This window comes from Lampetra fluviatilis, chromosome 6 (assembly GCF_964198595.1).
Source record: "Lampetra fluviatilis chromosome 6, kcLamFluv1.1, whole genome shotgun sequence".
Classification (NCBI taxonomy): domain Eukaryota; kingdom Metazoa; phylum Chordata; class Hyperoartia; order Petromyzontiformes; family Petromyzontidae; genus Lampetra; species Lampetra fluviatilis.
Window position 1 is genome coordinate 17,057,249 of NC_136280.1, and position 18,357 is coordinate 17,075,605.

General features: G+C 44.3%; 1 protein-coding gene across 5 annotated transcripts in view; it reads right to left on the bottom strand.

Moving 5' to 3' along the window:
- Window positions 1-942: 942 nt before the first annotated feature.
- The window catches only part of LOC144933216 (uncharacterized), a 153,591-nt gene continuing 136,176 nt past the window's right edge, over window positions 943-18,357 (bottom strand). For 4 of the 5 annotated variants that reach the window (XM_078857877.1, XM_078857875.1, XM_078857873.1 and 1 more), the window contains 11 exons: window positions 17,930-18,037; window positions 13,883-13,936; window positions 13,198-13,233; window positions 12,706-12,759; window positions 12,047-12,196; window positions 10,299-10,395; window positions 9,757-9,806; window positions 8,779-8,841; window positions 7,530-7,598; window positions 6,297-6,548; window positions 3,929-5,289 (listed from right to left, as the gene is read on the bottom strand). In XM_078857877.1, coding sequence (XP_078714003.1) covers window positions 5,146-5,289; window positions 6,297-6,548; window positions 7,530-7,598; window positions 8,779-8,841; window positions 9,757-9,806; window positions 10,299-10,395; window positions 12,047-12,196; window positions 12,706-12,759; window positions 13,198-13,233; window positions 13,883-13,936; window positions 17,930-18,037 — 1,077 coding nt within the window. In that variant the 3' untranslated portion in view covers window positions 3,929-5,145. Of the gene's footprint in view, window positions 3,056-3,928; window positions 5,290-6,296; window positions 6,549-7,529; window positions 7,599-8,778; window positions 8,842-9,756; window positions 9,807-10,298; window positions 10,396-12,046; window positions 12,197-12,705; window positions 12,760-13,197; window positions 13,234-13,882; window positions 13,937-17,929; window positions 18,038-18,357 lie in introns of those variants that run through there. The other variant, XM_078857874.1, reaches the window with a different exon arrangement.

An 18,357-nucleotide genomic window follows, 5' to 3' on the forward strand; every position in this document is an offset into this window, starting at 1 on the left:
CCAATATTCAGCCCTGTGCCAGTGGTGGAAATTCTTCACTCCTATGGTGGGGACGAGCGTTTCCACAAGACTACTTATTTCTCCACAACACGGTATTCATTTGTGTGTATGCATGTTGAACTTATTTCGCTAATCGGAGGGATTACGGGCTGGGTCAACCCCCAAAAAGGTTTCATCTCATAACCTTCAGGTTGCGAGCCGCTTGCTCGACTCGGTGAGCCTTAATTTTAAATCCACATATTCCAACATTTTTGTCGATATAAATATATCATTTAAATAAAAAAAATAACCAGAAAAACTTTATTTTCCAATAAACATTTTCAAAACATTAACATAAAAACAAACATACATTAGTACAGGCAATGGTTAAATTCAACACTTTGTAATTTCATTGTATAAACAACAATAATAATAGATTCACTTTCTCCCACGCCGTGAAACGTGTGCCGTTTTTGCATATTTTCTCAACGGCAGGAATCCTGCCTTTTCATTTTTTTTAAGAGCAGTGTATACTTTTATAGCACCTACGCTTCATTCTGTCCCCCTGAACACGGTCGGCTGAGGAGCAATTATTACCTCTTCCAGATCATTGGCACCCAAGTTCCTCGTGCATAAGCGTAAATTGTGAAATACGCCGAGAACAAGTGCAGATCAGATTAAGATGTAATAAAAACCCTGCCTTGCATTATGACAATTTGTTATTATTAAACGTGTCACGCCAGCCAACCTTAAAACTTATTTTCATTTCAGTTAATTTGTCATAAACCGTGTAAATATTGAGGTAAACAAAAAAATGTACGACTATAGATGTATACATAATTTCAAATATGTATATTCAAGTTTTGTGTGCTAGAGTGTGTTTTAAAAACATTTATTCTTTAGTGAACCATGATCTTCAATTCAAAGCAGAGCACCAATATCAAACATGCATTAGCACATTGCATATCCATTACTATATCAATACTAGTTGTTGAATGGGTGTTTCTACATTTACCTGTTTATAAGCATAATGCAACATATTGACTCCTGCCCCCATGAACCGGGGCTTTTGTAAAGTGTTGTTCACAGCCAATCGCCAAACTGAAACGAGCACCACCAACTCGACCACGCGGCCGGAACGGTGCCGAGCCGAGCAGCCCACTCACGCGGGCGGTTCACCACGTGACTTGGCTGGACGGGCAGCTTGGCCAGACACACACTGCGGGCGTTTCATTTGAAGTGACAAAACATGGTACATTTCTCCTGGCTAAAATGGGAAATAGAATCGTCGATTCATGAGGAAACAATGGGACGTATTCTACGGTATACAAATCCAGTAATGATCTGTAATAACAGCGATGCATTGTCAGACATTACAAAGCGCCAAAGTAAAAATATACAAAGTATACACAGCTCTTTTAAAAAGAATTTAAATTGCAAAAACATGCCTGTAACATACTAGTGATGCGTGCGAGGACATGTCACGGAACTGCACGTAACATTGCCATGTTAGAGCCGTCACTAATGTCCTTGTAGCCATTATCTCCGCCACGCCATCAAGTAAATATCTCTTGACAAGGGGCCGATGTCTCTTCGAGCTTGTGCATAATTTTCTTTTCAATTTGTTCTCACTTAAGACAAAAGTAGCGTCATAGCCGATTGCCATGCTTAATGATCTATCGCTCATAATTCACTCGCCCTTGAATATTACACTTAAATATATATAACGAGAGTGTGTGCGTGCGTGTGTATGTGTGTGTGCATGAAACTATGACCGTTAAAAACACTTTTAAAAAATCCAAGAGTCTTCCAATCCACCACAGTTGTCACGGGATTTCTGTTCAGGCCTGTAGTTTTTCATTGTCATGTGTGGAGAGATGTCGCACTTAATAACCGTGAGGAATGATAACATGATATCCACAGTAGTCAGAGGGGTCTTGGACCTTTTCTGGAGGAAAGAATATATTTGTTAAATTGTATTGCCTTGGCAACCACGCATATCACATTTCAAAACATATAACTTTATGTTGATGAGAATACAACATATTTAATTATTTCCCTGTGCTGGCCCCACATGGAGAAAAAGTTACTTTTTCACAGAAAATCCATCCCATCGCGATGTAGCCATTTCGTTTCCACAGCGAGTGAAGAAATTAATATGTTTAATCATACGACACACGTGTGCATGTACAATCTCACAGTGAGCGTATGTACAGGCGAGGAACAGTATCACCGTCACAGCATTGCCTCATGAAAAGGTGTTAAAAGAGTCACACTCGGTTGGGTCAGCGTTCATTGTTCCCAATATTAAGACTGCGATTTTAACTGACTCACATCCCCAGTGCGTTGATTAAACGAGCACCACTAGGTCGGCACCACCGCTTAGTACAGAGACAGCTCCTCGCCAGAGAACTATAGAATTCCCATCGTTTTGGCTCAGAAATCGCCAAAGGAAATGAGCACTGCTCAATGCGTACTTGAGCACGGGGAGACTACGGCGTTTGATGTTGCCCCTTATACACAAACAATGCACATTCCGATTTCAGTTTGTACCTTGTTGTGAACAAGGATGCAATAAAAACTGCCATGATTTGAATGGAGCTGCAATACAAATGCCCTTCCAATTTCAAAGCAAACAGTAGCCAACGTTTAAATGTCGGGAGACAAACGGAACTGAAAGTTAACAGAAAAATCCGACTGCAATTTTATATAACAGATGCTCGTTAAATTCTACTGAGATGGGTTATCGTGAATGCCAGCGAGTCTCATTCAGTGTGCAGGCAAGTCATGGATGTATTCCACTCTGGATTCACTTAAGTCCGAGTGGCTGGTTCGATGGAGACACTGTTCAGGTAATAGGAGCTACACTATTTAACCATTTCAATCATCGGTTGTTTTTGCTCCAATCTCACATGTAGTTGTTTTTCGTCTGATTTTACATGCAATTGTTTTTGCTCTGACTTTACAGTATTGGCTTAACCGATGTACTTTGCTTGAATGGTATTGCTCTTGTCATTGGTGACCCAGGTCACTCTTGAAAATAAGGCTCTTCTATCCTGGACTCTTGACTTCTGACCTGGTTAAACAAAAACAAACTTGAACATGAACTTGCATTTTCTTTTCTTGCTCGGAATGTGGAGTCACTGCCCAAAGTGTATATATATATGTCTCGGTTCATAAGACAGTGTCAATGGAGGTGATCATTATTTGTTTGCCTGTCCATTTAGAGTGTACCAGTTAACATATAAACCCATGCCTACTTAGAAGGATCACTGACAGGCCTTCAGAATTACATTGGGATCGCTCGCAATTCACTTAAGCTGTTGCGCAGTTTCAGTGACCATAACTTCGTGTTAAGATTGACTCTGTAGGTGAATGATATTAGATAGGGCAATTTTGTTTCCAAAAGCAACAGGGCTAAAGATGGGATTCTACACAGATTGGAGTGATGTATTCCAGTCAAGTGTTATCCCTCATGCACTCGTAATGATAGTCGTGAGTGATGCGTAATGCTGGCACAAAAATGGCCGTACCAGAGTTGAGTAATAACCATCACGAGCACTTTACTGCCAAAGACAGTCTCTTAGTCAATAAGGCTTTCGTAAAAGTGATTCAGCAGTGAAAGATGAATTTGTTACCAATACATTACACATAGAGCCATATCACATTTTAACGAACGAGTCGAGTTGTAAAATATCGTCATAAAATGTAATGAACGAGATTAAGAGACTGTTAGAGCTGTGCTTAAACACGATTCGATTGTCGTGCTATGCATGCCAAACCATAACATTTAACGGACACTTCAGATGTGACCACCAGCTAAACGAGTTTTGAACTTGTTACTTATAAGGTTCACTTATTGTTGAGGCGTTTCTTTTCTTAATCAAAACAGCCACTCCATAACAAATGTTGGGGCATAAAACATTTAAAACATTCATTTTAACCCAGGCTCAATGCAAAATATTGACCGGAACTCACATGTTTATGTCCCTTTGTTCACACTGTGCGTGGCACCAACATACTTATGAATCAAGGTGCTGTTTCAAAGCTAGTGCTCTGTTTTACAAAGTTTTAATTGATATTTGCTATCATTGTAGGAGAAAGAACTTGATTCAGCACAAGCTAGAATGCATCAATATGAACCTTGCGCAAAATGCAGTGGGAGAGCTAATGTTTAATCGTGGAAATGTATGGAAGCCTTTAACTCATTATAGGTTCTGAATGCTATTGCAAATAAAATGCGATTCAGAAAACAATGTCGGGAAGTTAAGGGCAGTGTGACGTGCATCCCGAGCATGGCAGTGTCCCAAGGCAGCATCTTTCTTGCCATCTACCACAATTGCAAATCACGTGCAGCAAATCAAAATAAATAATCTCAGAGGAGGCTCTCAATGTGTCGCGATTGCCTACTGCGTGGGCGTTGTGGATTATGAACGTTCACTGTGTTGTAGGAGACTGCAGCGTTGGTGCCGTGACATCTCCGACACTGCCTCCGCATGGCCACTACGTGCACAATGCGCCAATCGGGGAAGTCGCTGAAGCAACGGCGTACGATTGAGATGACGGGCTGTCCGTAGCTTATACCCTCTGGGATTCACTGGGTCGTGTATGCAAGCACATGTCTGTTTTGAGTGTCCATCTATATTGTCTGATAAACCACACTTACATACGCTTATATACATTTGTGCACATTTAAACTACACATATTCATCGGTACGGGCTATGAATGTAAGATTGCATGTATGCACCTGGGTGGGTAGGTGAATGTACATAGGTGGTCTGTGTGGTTTATTTTCTAAAACGTCGGTGTGCACCACAGACATGAGCATGTTTACCGTGCCCAGGTGTTTTCTCGAATGCGAGTGTCAATGTTCATGCGTTCTTGCGTATGCATCCTGGTGTGGTGCGTGGGTACTTTATAACACGCGCTTCTCGTTCCAAATCATGGCTCATTGGACTAAGTCTTGATCTGATTAGGTTGAGGTGGGTTGCCGCAAGGTACCTTCCAGTTATGTACACACGTGATGCAAAACCAATGTTACGTGAGCATGTTGGTGCACGTCGTGCGTAAATGACGACCGTGGAGATAGCGTTGCTTAGCGTGTGCGCGTGACGTGACAGAAATGTTTAATGTGTGTAGTGTCAGTATTGTCACCTTTTTTTTAGTTAGCCCTTAAAGCAAACCGGGCCAAGTTCAAATCCAAATCGCTGATCACTTTTCCCAAAATCTGTCGCGGAGACATCCATCACTGGGAGCTGGTTCACTCTGGGGGTCGTGATGAGAAGCTCTGCGCGACCGGCACCCCTTCCCTGCACACGCACACCACACATTGATCACCACGACGCAAATCGCATGCTGAGTCCCAAAGACTCAAATGAGTCTGAGGCATTGGTGTTCTTCTCTCGTTTACAGCCCTGTACTCATGGTGGATATTCCACATTTCTATAGCAGAGGGGGGGGGTGGGGGGAGCTCTCTATAAAACAACCCCGGTTGACTTCACCACAAAGTGGTACCTACTTTATCGACCGTGGATGGCTTGAGTCAACCATGCCCAACCAGGATTTGAACTAATGACCTTCAAATTGCGAGCTGCGCGCTCTGCCGCCGAGTCACTTAGGTCGGGACTATGGTGAGGATTCACTTTCTCACCAGCTAAGGAGGACAGGCAAGTTTGCTTTGAATATTAACACCAATTATATGATTCAGTGGTGTAAATGCATATTTAATTAAGCTATAGTCCATTAGTCAACCATCATGACACACACCTAAACAGTTTCTGAGCACAGTAGGCCCAATTGCTCAAAACGTCATGAGGACGGCAACACACAGCACGATTGTCAAAGTTGTAAGACATAATAGTTGACACGTTTCTTGGTTACTGGGCAAAGGTTGTTATAAGAGCTTGGGGAAAACGGACGACAATGGGCAGGAATTCCAAATTGGAGCAGTGCTCGGGAAGAAACAGAAAGAGAAGTGAGGTGACCTGCAGTGTGGCGAGTGGTTTAACACAGTGGGGATGAGACAAAATAAGTCGGCATCTGGTGGAACGAGTCCTCAACAGGGGTGGAGGAATCACCAAGTGTAGTTCACGGGAACAGTAACCAGAGCAGTAGGGATATAATGGGGGTGGGGGGGGGGTTAAAACGAGTATTTCGCAATTATTTGTAAAAAATTAAAGTATACATTGCAATAGTTCTAAGTAATGCAGTCTTGTGAGATAGCAAGAGAGCAAATTAATATTTGCAATTGGTTGTCAAGTGACATATGACACACAGAAGAAGCAGATCTTGTGCACGAGTGGACAAGTGAACTCACCGTACAACTGTCGAACACGACGTCTGCTGCGGCTGGTGGTCCAGTCGCACCGTGAGCATCTCCAGCCGCCGTGTCTTCTGTCGCGGCGCCCGATTTCAGAATCTCGGACTCATCAGCTCCACGCATACGAATGCTGCTCAGAGAGCTCTGGCATAAATACGTGAGTGACTGGCGAGCCTGGGCGCTGAGCAACCGGAGGAACTTCAGCTGAACCACACCGAGGGGAGAGCCTTCTGCGTCGACGTACGAAAACTATAAAGAAAAAAATCAAAGCAAATACCTCAGAACAACTTAAAACGTAGGAGGCTTTCGCGACAAATATCCATGAGAGGTATTTTTTGGGTTAGATCACGTATATATTGAGGCTGCTTGTAATTACCAGTGAAATGTCACAGTACTCGAATTGTAAATGTTGTAGTGGGTTTACTCTCCAACACACCGGTGTGCTGAACTAGTAACGAATTGGCACCTTTTATTTACGTGACAAACGTTGCTAATTGGCTGTGTCGGGTGGTGGCGGGTTTATCAACACATTTATATTTACACGATCTCACCCAAAAAAACAACCATTATGGACCTCATCCAACTGGAAGAGGATAAATGATTGCTATACTAGATGGTTATAGTTTTATTATGCTTGTTAAACCAGGAAAAAATAGAAACTATTTTCAGGAGGGGGGCAACAATTGCTATGTATTTCCCAATGCACTAACCTACAATATAATGAAAAAAAGTTAAATTGGACACCAGCATTATTCGAATTATGTCACCGGATCTTTCACATCCAGTATAAAGCAGACGGCACCTAGTATTTTATGGTTAATACACATCCGCAAATGCACTGCCGCTGATTTAGATCACTGCCATGTACAAATGCGACACTGATCAGGGCTAATCAGGCTCAACTATACTGCTTTGAATCAATACCAAAGACAAAGATCCCCCGCATAGCCTTAGCAGACAGTTGGGGCAAGTGCTGTTAATGAGCACCTTTGAAGGCTAACAAGGCACACCATGCCCGGCCACTTTTGTCTCCCCAGTGCTGATGTTTACACACTGCCCCAGGTACTCATTCAAGACTGATTCAACATATGGGAGAACCGGAATCGGGTCAAATATTTGCAAATTATTGATCGTGAGCGAGAATCAAACTTGGGTTTGCCGGATTAGTAGCACAGTGTGCTAACCACTGCACCACTGTTCCTCCAATACATGAACCACACAAAAACACACCTCTTTTCCTCCCTTGAAGTTGCTGTACCAGCCTCCTGGTTTCTCCTTTGCCCAGGTCGACATCTTTACCTACAGAGCGAGGACAGAGCCAGAGGACCAAAGTTTAACAGCAGTCGTCCTTGTGTTTGCGCAATATGTGTACACACGTGTAAAATCTGAGTGAAGCGATCATTGTTAAGCAAACGAGACTCATCGTCTGAAGAGAATTCTCACAAGATGGTACTTATCCAACATTATTCCAGTGTCGACAAAATGAGCACCATTGTGTGAGAATAAACAGTTGGTTGTTTAGTGACGATTCTATCCGTGTCAAAGAAACAGGGTCATCGGGGGCCTCTGCCTCAAGGTCACAAAACAAGATTAGCAGCACCAGACATGTTTCAGCATTGACCCATTGACTTGGAAGTCTGAGTGGGTACAAGGCTGGCTCGTGAGCAAGTGTGCACATGGACTCTGTACGTTTCCTTGAGCTTCGTGAAGATATATTTTAAATTAACTTATTTTTTTAAAGTATGTTTCTGTTAAAAATGAAACACTAAAGGTTTAAAGGTGATTTTTGTTAACCAGGTGAGAACTCAGGAGACCAGAACATTCCCATTTGCAAAATGACAAAAAAAACAATAACAGAAAAACAAAGTACAAACAATGAAGCAAATATAAATCGGAGCAAAAAACAACCAAATGTAAACCATCGCCACACGTACTTGGGATACCATTCAAAGGAGCATGTCAAGTTTACGTGCCATAGCTCAAATCTCAATGTTAAAAAATTCTCAACTTCATGGCCTGCGTCATCCATCTCTTCCATTGCTCTACCCTTACTCGCCGGGAGAAACTAATACAGTAAGTGTGGGCTCATCCCCATCTCTTCCTGCTCCTGCAGGGAGCCACGCCCCAAGTATAAATCGTTATTTTGAAGACTGGACTATAATGTTTCTCTCTCGAATTGCAACCGTCGCCACACCATCTACCATGGCGACAAACGCAGGGACCACAACCCACGTGACGAGTCAAGCTTTACGCTCTGCCCGTGTCCCAGCCTGAGAACGCTACCATTAAAGGTTGAACGCAGCTTGAATTACGTGATAAATGGGCACGTTGTATGGCACCTTGGAGTCGCTCTCCCATGAAACGTCCAATAGATTTCGATTTATTGTTGTCATTGACTGGCTGAAAGTGTGGGGGATATTTGCCTCAACTACGGTGTGGTCTAATTTTATGTAGAACACGCTCATGTGTATGTTATTACCCTTGCCGACTTGACATCTGGTTGAATACATGTCTCCCCTCCAGCCGTGAAATTACAGAACACCTGATAGAAGGGAAAACACAACACAATAAGTGCATCATACACAGCACATGCCAAAACTACTTCTTCTTATACTTTAAACATAAAATATTTTTGGGGCACACCGGAATGTGACATGAGTCTCCACTTTAATTAAAGCTTCCGTGGCACAACACCTCCAACTGTTACAGCGTTAGGGTGCATTTGACGTGAACTAGCGGTGTGCACCAAGTAACTATTGTTGTTCTATAGCTGCGCGTCCCGCAGAGCACGTCTCGCACAACTATAGTAATGGGTGCATCGGCATGTAAGCAAAATCTCAAAAGGATTTTCCAGGTGATAATATTTTGATGAATAAAACGTATATACATTCATAAAATCCCACTCCCTGTTTGCTGCTTTGTTTGGAAGGATTGAGAGGTTTGAGTGAGGGAGGAATGAGAGAATGTGTGAGAATTAATGGGAGGCACGATTGAGTGAGTTAATGAGTGGAATGAGTAAATGAAGGAATGAGAGAGATATAATTAAGCAAATGACAGTTTAGTGGTGTGGTGTGGAGCAGTTGTGTCGTATAGTGTCAGGGGACTGACCCCTACCCTAGGGATGTGAAATTTCTTCAATGAACTCAGGGCCACTGATGGAGGCAAGTGCCAAGGTTCATTAGTTCCCTTGACGGGCCGGTCTCATTCATTCGTGGCACAAGCTTGAGAGCGGCAAGGGAATTCTGGGTATATGTGCGGAATGATAGAGTAGGCGATTGCGTACCCTCACCTCAGTTATTTGTGCTGCCATCTTACTGTGTGTGTGCGTACATCGTATCTTGCAACAAATACGTTGAACATTTATTTTGGGGAAATTGTTTTTGCTTGACGTGCCACTTTCCAGGATGCATTTCCTCAACGATCTGAGTTGAGTCTGCCTGATAATAAAATTGCTTACCTTGAATGAATCGCGTGAGCAGCCTTGGTTAGGGTCAATGTAGTACTCTCCTAAACACAAGCACGCACATAACCACATGACCAGTCTGATTGTAATGAGTGACACAATAAAGAAGCAGACAGTTCACCTACTTCGCATATCTGTCCCTCCAGATCAATAAATATCCATTTTATGATTTACACATCCCATCAGACACATAGCCTTATTTGCGTTCTTAATTCGCCAGCAACAAAAACTCTGGACCCGTTTCAATATTCGATATCTTATCGAGTCAGGCTCTCCTCGAACCAATGCTGGTGAACTGCCTGATGGTTATATGCCATTTTAAGTTTACTGTGGCTTGTAATAATGAATATAAATTTAAAGTAAGAATATCTAGACAACTATACAATAAGAGAAAAAAAGTATGTTTCTGAAAATATGCTTCACTTGCAGATAGTCTGCGCCTCAACATTACGCTTACTGTAACTCGTGAATTGAGTGGATCATTTAGGACCACAGAAGTTGCATCACTGATGAACACGTGGCTGGGGCAGTCTCACCGTTGGGCATGTCAGGGTGGCACATGAGCAGGTCTCGGCACGTTCGTGCGGGGTTTTCCTGTGTTCCGGATGGTTGCTTCATCTGTTCAATTTCAACCTGAAATGAATGAAGACAATGAGGTAGATTGGTTAGATTCTCGAAAAGCAGACATCCGCACAGAGGGAAACTCCCCTTTCCATGGTTAAAGAGGCTTCTGTCAGTGTGTATTAACAGCTATGTACTGTATGTTGAACTTCTTTCGCACCGTACATAACCAACCCTCTTAATCAGAGGTACGGGGGAAGGACAACAAACTAAACACAAAAATCAGTTTGAAAGAAGTGAGTTCATAGTTTTGATTTAAAAGTGCAGAGCTCCAGTGGCTTCCTAATATCGGATGGAAGAGCATTCCAGACGGCCGCAGAAATACCTCTGAAGGTATACGGCTCAGAAACACAATCGTAACGGAAGATCGGGAACAAAAAAAACTAAAATGTGTGTAAAGAAGCTTGGGAAGAGATGCACACTCGGAGTTATGCTGAGAGAGAGAAAGAGGAACACCTGGAGTAGAGAACACATGCAGGTTACTGACATCATCCAAACTTCCTTGGCGTCATCTGGTCCAACCCATGTGAGACTAGGCTCTAAGGAAAGCTGTCTTGGGTGTGGACCAATCAACTTCAAGGACAGTGCATATATTATCAGAGTTATGTTTTTTGTTTGCATTATGGCTGCAGGTATTGTGGTCTATGCAAACATGACTCCTTGTAAAAAAGGAGTCAGTTTTGTTGCCAGATAGAAGGGTAAAAACCAATTATCACATCATCCAAACTGTTAATAAAAGTGAGCAGGCTTGGGCAGGACCACGTCACGGCCAGAATGGACAATGGCCGACGGTTGCGAATAATAACGGAGTGGCAACCAAGGGATGGAACGCGTACCGAGAGACTATGGACACTTAGTAGATGGAGCGATGGAATCAATTTGTGCATAAGGCGCTGGACGGATTGTGGCATCGCAAGGATCGAGAGCGGTGGTGGTGGTGGCAGCTTGACGAGGCGCTCATCCAACAGTGGATTTACCCTGGCTGGTGATGATGGTGATGAAGGAGAGAGCAGTGGGAGGGGGTGAACCCGGGAAGGAGGTGTCACTGTTAACCGCACTCAGTGGGTGAGGGTAGTGTGTGGCCGGACCCGAGGCAGTGGTGCTATGGCTATCCATAGAAATAAGCAGACTCGGTGCCTCCCCCACCCCCCTTCCATATCCACACTCCACATAAAAAAACATATTTGTACGCATCCCCTCAGCCACAGTGCCTTCTGGGAGTGCATAATTTCAGCAGCATTTAGTTAAACGCAAGTAAACTCTGCACCCGTTGAGACATTCAGTGTCTCATCGGTAGAGTCAGACTTGCTTGAACCAATGCTGCTGATCTGCTCGATGTTAATAAACAAGGATGCTTTTTGACAAAAAACCATGAAACAAAAATAACAATTCGTCCCAGAATAAGCAGATGAGGCTCCTCCTTCCCATTCCTGAATGTACGCACATTGTCTGGCTTACAAAAGTCCGTGCGTTGAACGTAGGAGACACGGTCACATCACGATGATTTAAAGAAGATTAAGAATGCAAAGTGGTATTAACTGCTCTAAATGTATTTAAAACATTTTTTCCAAACTTTCCCCAAAAACAACTGGCCTACAGTCCTAGTCAGCGCAGGTTTTTGAATGTGCACTTTGGATACGCGGTTAACGCACAATGCGCCCACCTTCAGAGAGTTGAGAGAACCGAATATCTCCTCCATCCCGTCGGTGTAATCCATGTAGCTCTGGGGGTCCTCGTCTTGCTCCTGGACAGCTCGCCGCGCCTTCTTGGCAGACTGCATGGGGAGTGGGTGGACCACCTCGCCTGGAGGACCCTGCGGCAATAACCGCGTGGCCTTCGTGAGTCTTTGGTAGTCCACTTCCATTGTCACATCACATCAACGTTCCAGTGACTGTCTGCTCAAATCAGCATTCAGGCATTGGTGCTCATCTCCCGTTTACAGCCCTGCAACCCCCAACCAAGATTAGAACTTGGAACGTTCCCTTTGCGAGCCGCTCCCTCCACCGCCAAGCCACCTGGGCGGATTAACATTTAGACTGGAGTCTGATATCCTCTCTCGAGTTAAATCGAGCCATTCTTCACTCGACTGGCCTCCACGTAGAAGGGTCACCACAATGAAAATCATAGACAGGATAATGGCCTCATTTTCGCAATGTGCCAAATTGGAAAAAGTACGACGACATTTCTCAATTGGCAAACCTGTAGCTGCCCGTGAAACACGGCAATGAGAATGGCACGGACACCCAATTATCTCGAGATAATCATTGTTGTTCATTACTGTAGGGACGGGTGTGCACGTCGATGTGTGCTGTGCTTCTATACCGGGGGTCCGGGCAATCCTGTGGGGCCCATGTCTCCTCTTGTCCCGGCGGGACCCTGCACCCAGACATTCACATCAATGACACGGCAGCAGTGATGTTAGGTCCCATGCAACAGTTCAAACGATGTGTTAAGTGCACTGGCTATTTTGATTATTAGCACTGACATACGTGACTGAACCGCATTCAAATGATGCAAGTGGCAGCCCCTGCAGAGCTAGTGCAGGCAGCACGGATAAACACTCACCACGCCCCTCTCACCTCACTCTACTCCCGTCCACACCCTCAACACTCCCCTCTCACCTCACCTCACTCTACTCCACACCATCTCCTACCCCCCCCCTCTCGTCTCATTCCAGGAAGAACATTGAAGCACATGTATACCACAGTGAGCCAGTGTTTATCAAATGATAGAGATTGGCGATGGCTTCTTAACGCAACTTTATTTAGCACTGATCACGGTGTGAGCGATGTGTGATTGACAATATTTTTTCACCGTTGATCCTTTATTTCCTTTTGGGCCTTGGGGTCCCTGAAAAATAGCAAAAGACAAAAAAACAATCAGTGCGTATTTTTCATAGTCACGAGAATGTGCATGTAATCACATGGACATGTGCGAATTAGTACCAATGAGCACTTACTCATGGCTGTGAGTGCTGTGGAGTTCACATTAGAGTATAGCGCTAGCTAGTGGTGAAGGAATGGTAATTACAAAGTACCGGTTTAAAGAAAGGTTAATCTACGGTACATTGAGACACACAATCACAGCAGTGGATTTAAACCTTGTGTATAAATCATAACAAGAAACGACCCTATTGACATTAAAAGGGAGAATTGAATATGTGTAAGTTGGGGCACGCGTTTGATATCTTTCAGAACCATTGGATAAAGATCAAGATGGCATCGTGGCCAAAGCCATTGATGTCACCATCCCTCGCCAAATGCTGTCTGCACTCCATCAGATCCAGCAGCCGCTGCACAGTACATACAGGAGGGACTTCCAAGATCGACCCTGAAATTCTTGAATCCACCACCTTCTGCTCTTAAGTCTTCCCCTTGGTCGCCGGAACCGTGGACAGTATTAGATCACACCCCATATAGTCGTGAAAATGAATACACCGAGTGACAACACATGCAGAATATGAAGTGCGGGCCCCTTTCTCGATGATACGGATACTCACAGCGAGGCCAGGAGGCCCAGGAGGGCCCTGCGGGCCACCGGGGCCTTTGATACCCTGCGAAATAAAGAAGCAGCCCACATCATCAGCATCGTCAAGAAGCTTGCATTTCTTTGCTAGGCCAAAACCATTACTCCAAACAAATACGTCTATGACACAAAGGACAAATTTGGCTTTAGCTAGAATACTGCTGTCACATGTGTGGTGAAACACCCATTTCCTACCTCACTGCACTGGATAAAATTCAATGTAAAGCAGTCAGGGTGATTGATGATCCAGCACTCACTAATTCCCTCACACACCGATGATCAGTCGCAATCTCATCACTCCTCTGTTGTGACTACCATGGTCACTGTTCCCGTGAACTTCACACGGTGATTCCTCCACTTATGTTGCATGTATGTACGTAGGTTGAACTGCTTTCGCACCATACGTAGCCAACCGTGATAATCAGAGGTGTGGGGGAAGGACAACAAACTAAACACAAAAAGCAGTTCCAAAGAAATGTGCATAGCTCCTGTGGCTTCCTAATATCAGAAGAGCATTCCAGACGGCAGCAGAAGTGCATCTGAAAGCGTGCGATGGAGTGACTGTTTTTGCTAGATGGCCAGCCAAAATCCGCTGCTGCGAGGATGATCATAGTTCGCGAATGGTTTATGCTCATTGACAAGTTCATTGTGGAAAGCGCTTTGTGTGTAAGGAGTGCGACCTTATAAAATATTAGTTCGAGCACTGGCCCAACATGGTCGGATTTTGTAGTACCTGTCATGACACGTGCCAAAGAATGTTGTACTTGCTGCAGGTTGTTAATGTTTTGCCAGATGTCCCGTAGAGTAGTGAGTTGCAATAATCGAGCCTTGTCGATATACTTCGCTACACGCCACTGTGTTGGCTATGTCACGACTCAATCGTGGTCGAATGTGTCGTAGAGCCCTGATATGAAAATTGCAGGACCTGACGATATTTAGCACGTGGTGATCAAACGATATATTCTGGTTAGGTACGGTACTGAGGCTATTTAGATGAGTCCAAAACTGAATTCTGGAGTCTGCGACTGCCACACCTGATCCTCCCACAAATGTTTTCGCCAGAAACTGAATGCCAACTATCAGATCCTCCGATTTTTCTGGATTAAGCAGCATTTCGTTTCATGCAAACCACACGTGCACCACTAATGTACAATCTTCAAGATTAACCAAGGCTCTTCACATCTAACTTTCAGTTTACTGCAATGTACACTTGTGTATCATCAGTATATTGATGGTACTTGATGTCATGTGATGAGATGACATTGGTGCTGACTGTTCGTCACTTAGCTTGACGAATTGTGATCAACCATGACCAGTGGCGGCTCCTGCAAAATCTCTCAGGGGGGCAAATGTCTGGATGATTGATAAGGATAAGGTCCACCCATGCAATGGATAAATTAACAGCTTAAGCATGTAAAGGCAACTTCACTGCTTTAATATTAATGAAAAATAAAGTGACTCTTACAATATATCTTGTTTGTTTCTATACTCACTATTATTACAATCCACTCAGTTTCTTTTATTAAAGATTCCACTAGGTGGCGACAAATAATATTGTTGGATGAAACGTGCTTACGTATGATGACGTAAGCACGTTAGTGCGAGCCCTCCCGGAAGCCATAGAGAATGCATTGCAGCGCCCGCCGTTCGAAAAAAAACATCTTTGAATGTAAGTCTATGGGACCACACGGGGCGATTCTTAGCCAGAGGGAAATCGCCCAAAAAGAGGCGGTACTCCACAGAACGTAGCATGACGCTGATTGGACTATATCCAGAGGCACAGTAACGGCTCGCGAAACTCTGTGGTTGAATGACATTGGTGGTGCGTCGCCCAATCGCCCTAATGAAGAAACCGCCCCTGACCATGACTCAATCCACCCCAGTGCCATACCCGATACACCGAACTTTAACCTCAGTCGCCTGATGAGTATCTCATGATCGACGGTGTTGAAGACAGCTGAGAGTTCGAGGTCAACCAACCCTGCGGCACACCGGTCATCCATGATCTTGCAGAGGTCATCAGTGATCTTAGTCGAGCCGTCTCAGTGCTGTGGAACTTCTGATATGCCGAATGCAATGGGTTGAATCTGCGCATCGCAGTGATGTGGGGAAGTAACTGCTTCTAACAAACGTGGTCCATGACCTTTGAAATCTTTCCCCGATAGATTGCAGGGTCACTATGGCTCAAGTCAACTTTTTCAGGAGGGGTGTTGCCTGCGCCATTTTGAACCGGTCTGGGAAACAGCCCTCACTGAACAAACTATTTGCCAGGTGGACAATCAGCGGAGCAAGCACGTCTGAGCATAATTTGAGAATCGGCGTGTAGTTGTAGTGGAGCAGCGATGTCTTATTTGGCAGCCGTGCAATGCACATCGACACCTCTGCCACTGACGTTTGTACAAAGGTCTCGAGTTTTCCATTGGTTCCAGGTTGATCAAAATCAGATGGCAGACCGGGAGAATGCATTGCCTTCCAGTTAGAATCTGCCGTCTTGATCGTCACTATTTTATTGGCGAAGAACGTCACAAGTACTGTGCATAGACCGGGGTGACTAGTTGATGGGTGGTTGGAGTGCAGCAGACCTTTCAGGATGTGTCACAGATCACATATTTTGTTTGTTGCGGTTGCACCCGACTTAATAGCCGCATAGCTCACAGAGCTATACCTAATAAATGAACTTGAACAGGGATAGCCAGCCGACTGATTGACGTCTAGAGCATAGAACGATCTGTGAGACTCAATAATGAGTCGGTTGGGATATCTCCAGGTGGCTTTGTAACAGAGTCGGGCAGTCTTGAATCCAGTTTTCTTCCAAAGATGCTCTGGCATTCTCTGCATATGCTTCGTAGCGATTGCTTCCGGTGATAGCCAGTTACTGCATGCTTTTCCCATTCTCTTTGTGCTTGTTCAGATAGGCAGGCTGAATGTTTCATCCTATCCACAATGTGTTCATCCACCACACTGCAGGTCACAACAACACACTCACTCTCTTAGACACCCAATCACACACTCACCCACTCACCCATTCACTCACCACACTACACGTCACCTCACTTCTCATTCTGCTTCTTTCCTAGCACTACTCCACTTTGCAATTCACTCTCATCATCTCTTTTCTAAAACATTCTTCAATTCAAGAAAGGTGCCAACTTTCATCTATTACAACTTTTAAAGTGCAGTCTGTCGGTGGCCGCTTGCCATTTTGGGCATTTGGGCCTGCGCTCAACAACTGTGTAAAAAAAAATCTACACTGCACCAATTCTGTAATTCCACCCACGAGGTAGGAATGAAATGCACAGGTTTGATTGCCAAGCCAGATTTGCTTCATTAAAATGGGTCTCTGTCTGTCTTCAAGAGTAATCTAAGATCTTGCTGCTCGTTTACAAGGCCTTACGAGGGCTCGTTTCCGCCTTATAGTCAGGAACCAGTTCAATTTCATGCCCACGCAATGTCGTTAAAGCTCTGCCCACCGAGCCCTTCTATGCGTACCTCCATCTTGGTTGTGTCCTCGGGACGTTCGGGCGTTTACTGTGCCCCCCCCTTACCCCCCGGGTGTGGAACTGCCGACTGATGGAGATCAGGCTCAGTCAGGTTTTTCCTAATCATTATTGTTCCTCTTTGATTCTTATTTTGCCACCCGGATTGTTTTTTACGACTTTTACTCTTTTCAGTACTATTATTATTATTTACTGAAAATCACAAAATATGCAATGGGATGCAATCTCTGGCCACTATCATAAATAAATATAATTTTCACCTGCTGATGTGTGACATAATGTGAAATTAAACGTAAAAAACAATGATTGAATTTGGTTCTGAGCAGTGTTCTTCAACTCACCGGTAAGCTGAAAAAATACTAATCGATGCGTTAAATACTTGTACACCAAGTGACTTGAATATGTGTTGAGTGGTGGAGGGTACTTAATGACATAGATTTGGTCAGATCGTTATGTGACCCAACCCAAGAATGTATTAAGAACCATAACATTGGCTGCGTGTTCAGTAACTTCTACACAATTACCGTGTCGCCCTTGTTGCCGGGTGATCCTTGGGTCCCGGGGAGGCCGCGGTCTCCCTTCTCTCCCTGCTCTCCGGGAGGTCCGATCAACCCAATCAGCCCAGGGTGTCCCTGAGAGTAGTGACACAAGAGCATGTCGTTCATTAAGACAGTCAGATGAAAGAACGTTTAGTGCATATAATACATAAACTCCCCCTGTACATTAAGCAGTCCACCTCCATGCATTCCTTCCATTCCTCTCTTAAAGCCTCACCTGTTATCGACTGCCCATGTTGTTCCTCGACCCTCCCCTCACCCCTCCACTTCTTTCCGTCCCTCCCCTTTAGTAATTCCTATGCACCCTCCGTCGCGGTCACTCATTCCAGAGCCCTTGCACACCCCTGCTATCTAACTCACAATATATATATAAAGTACTTATAAACTTTATTCAT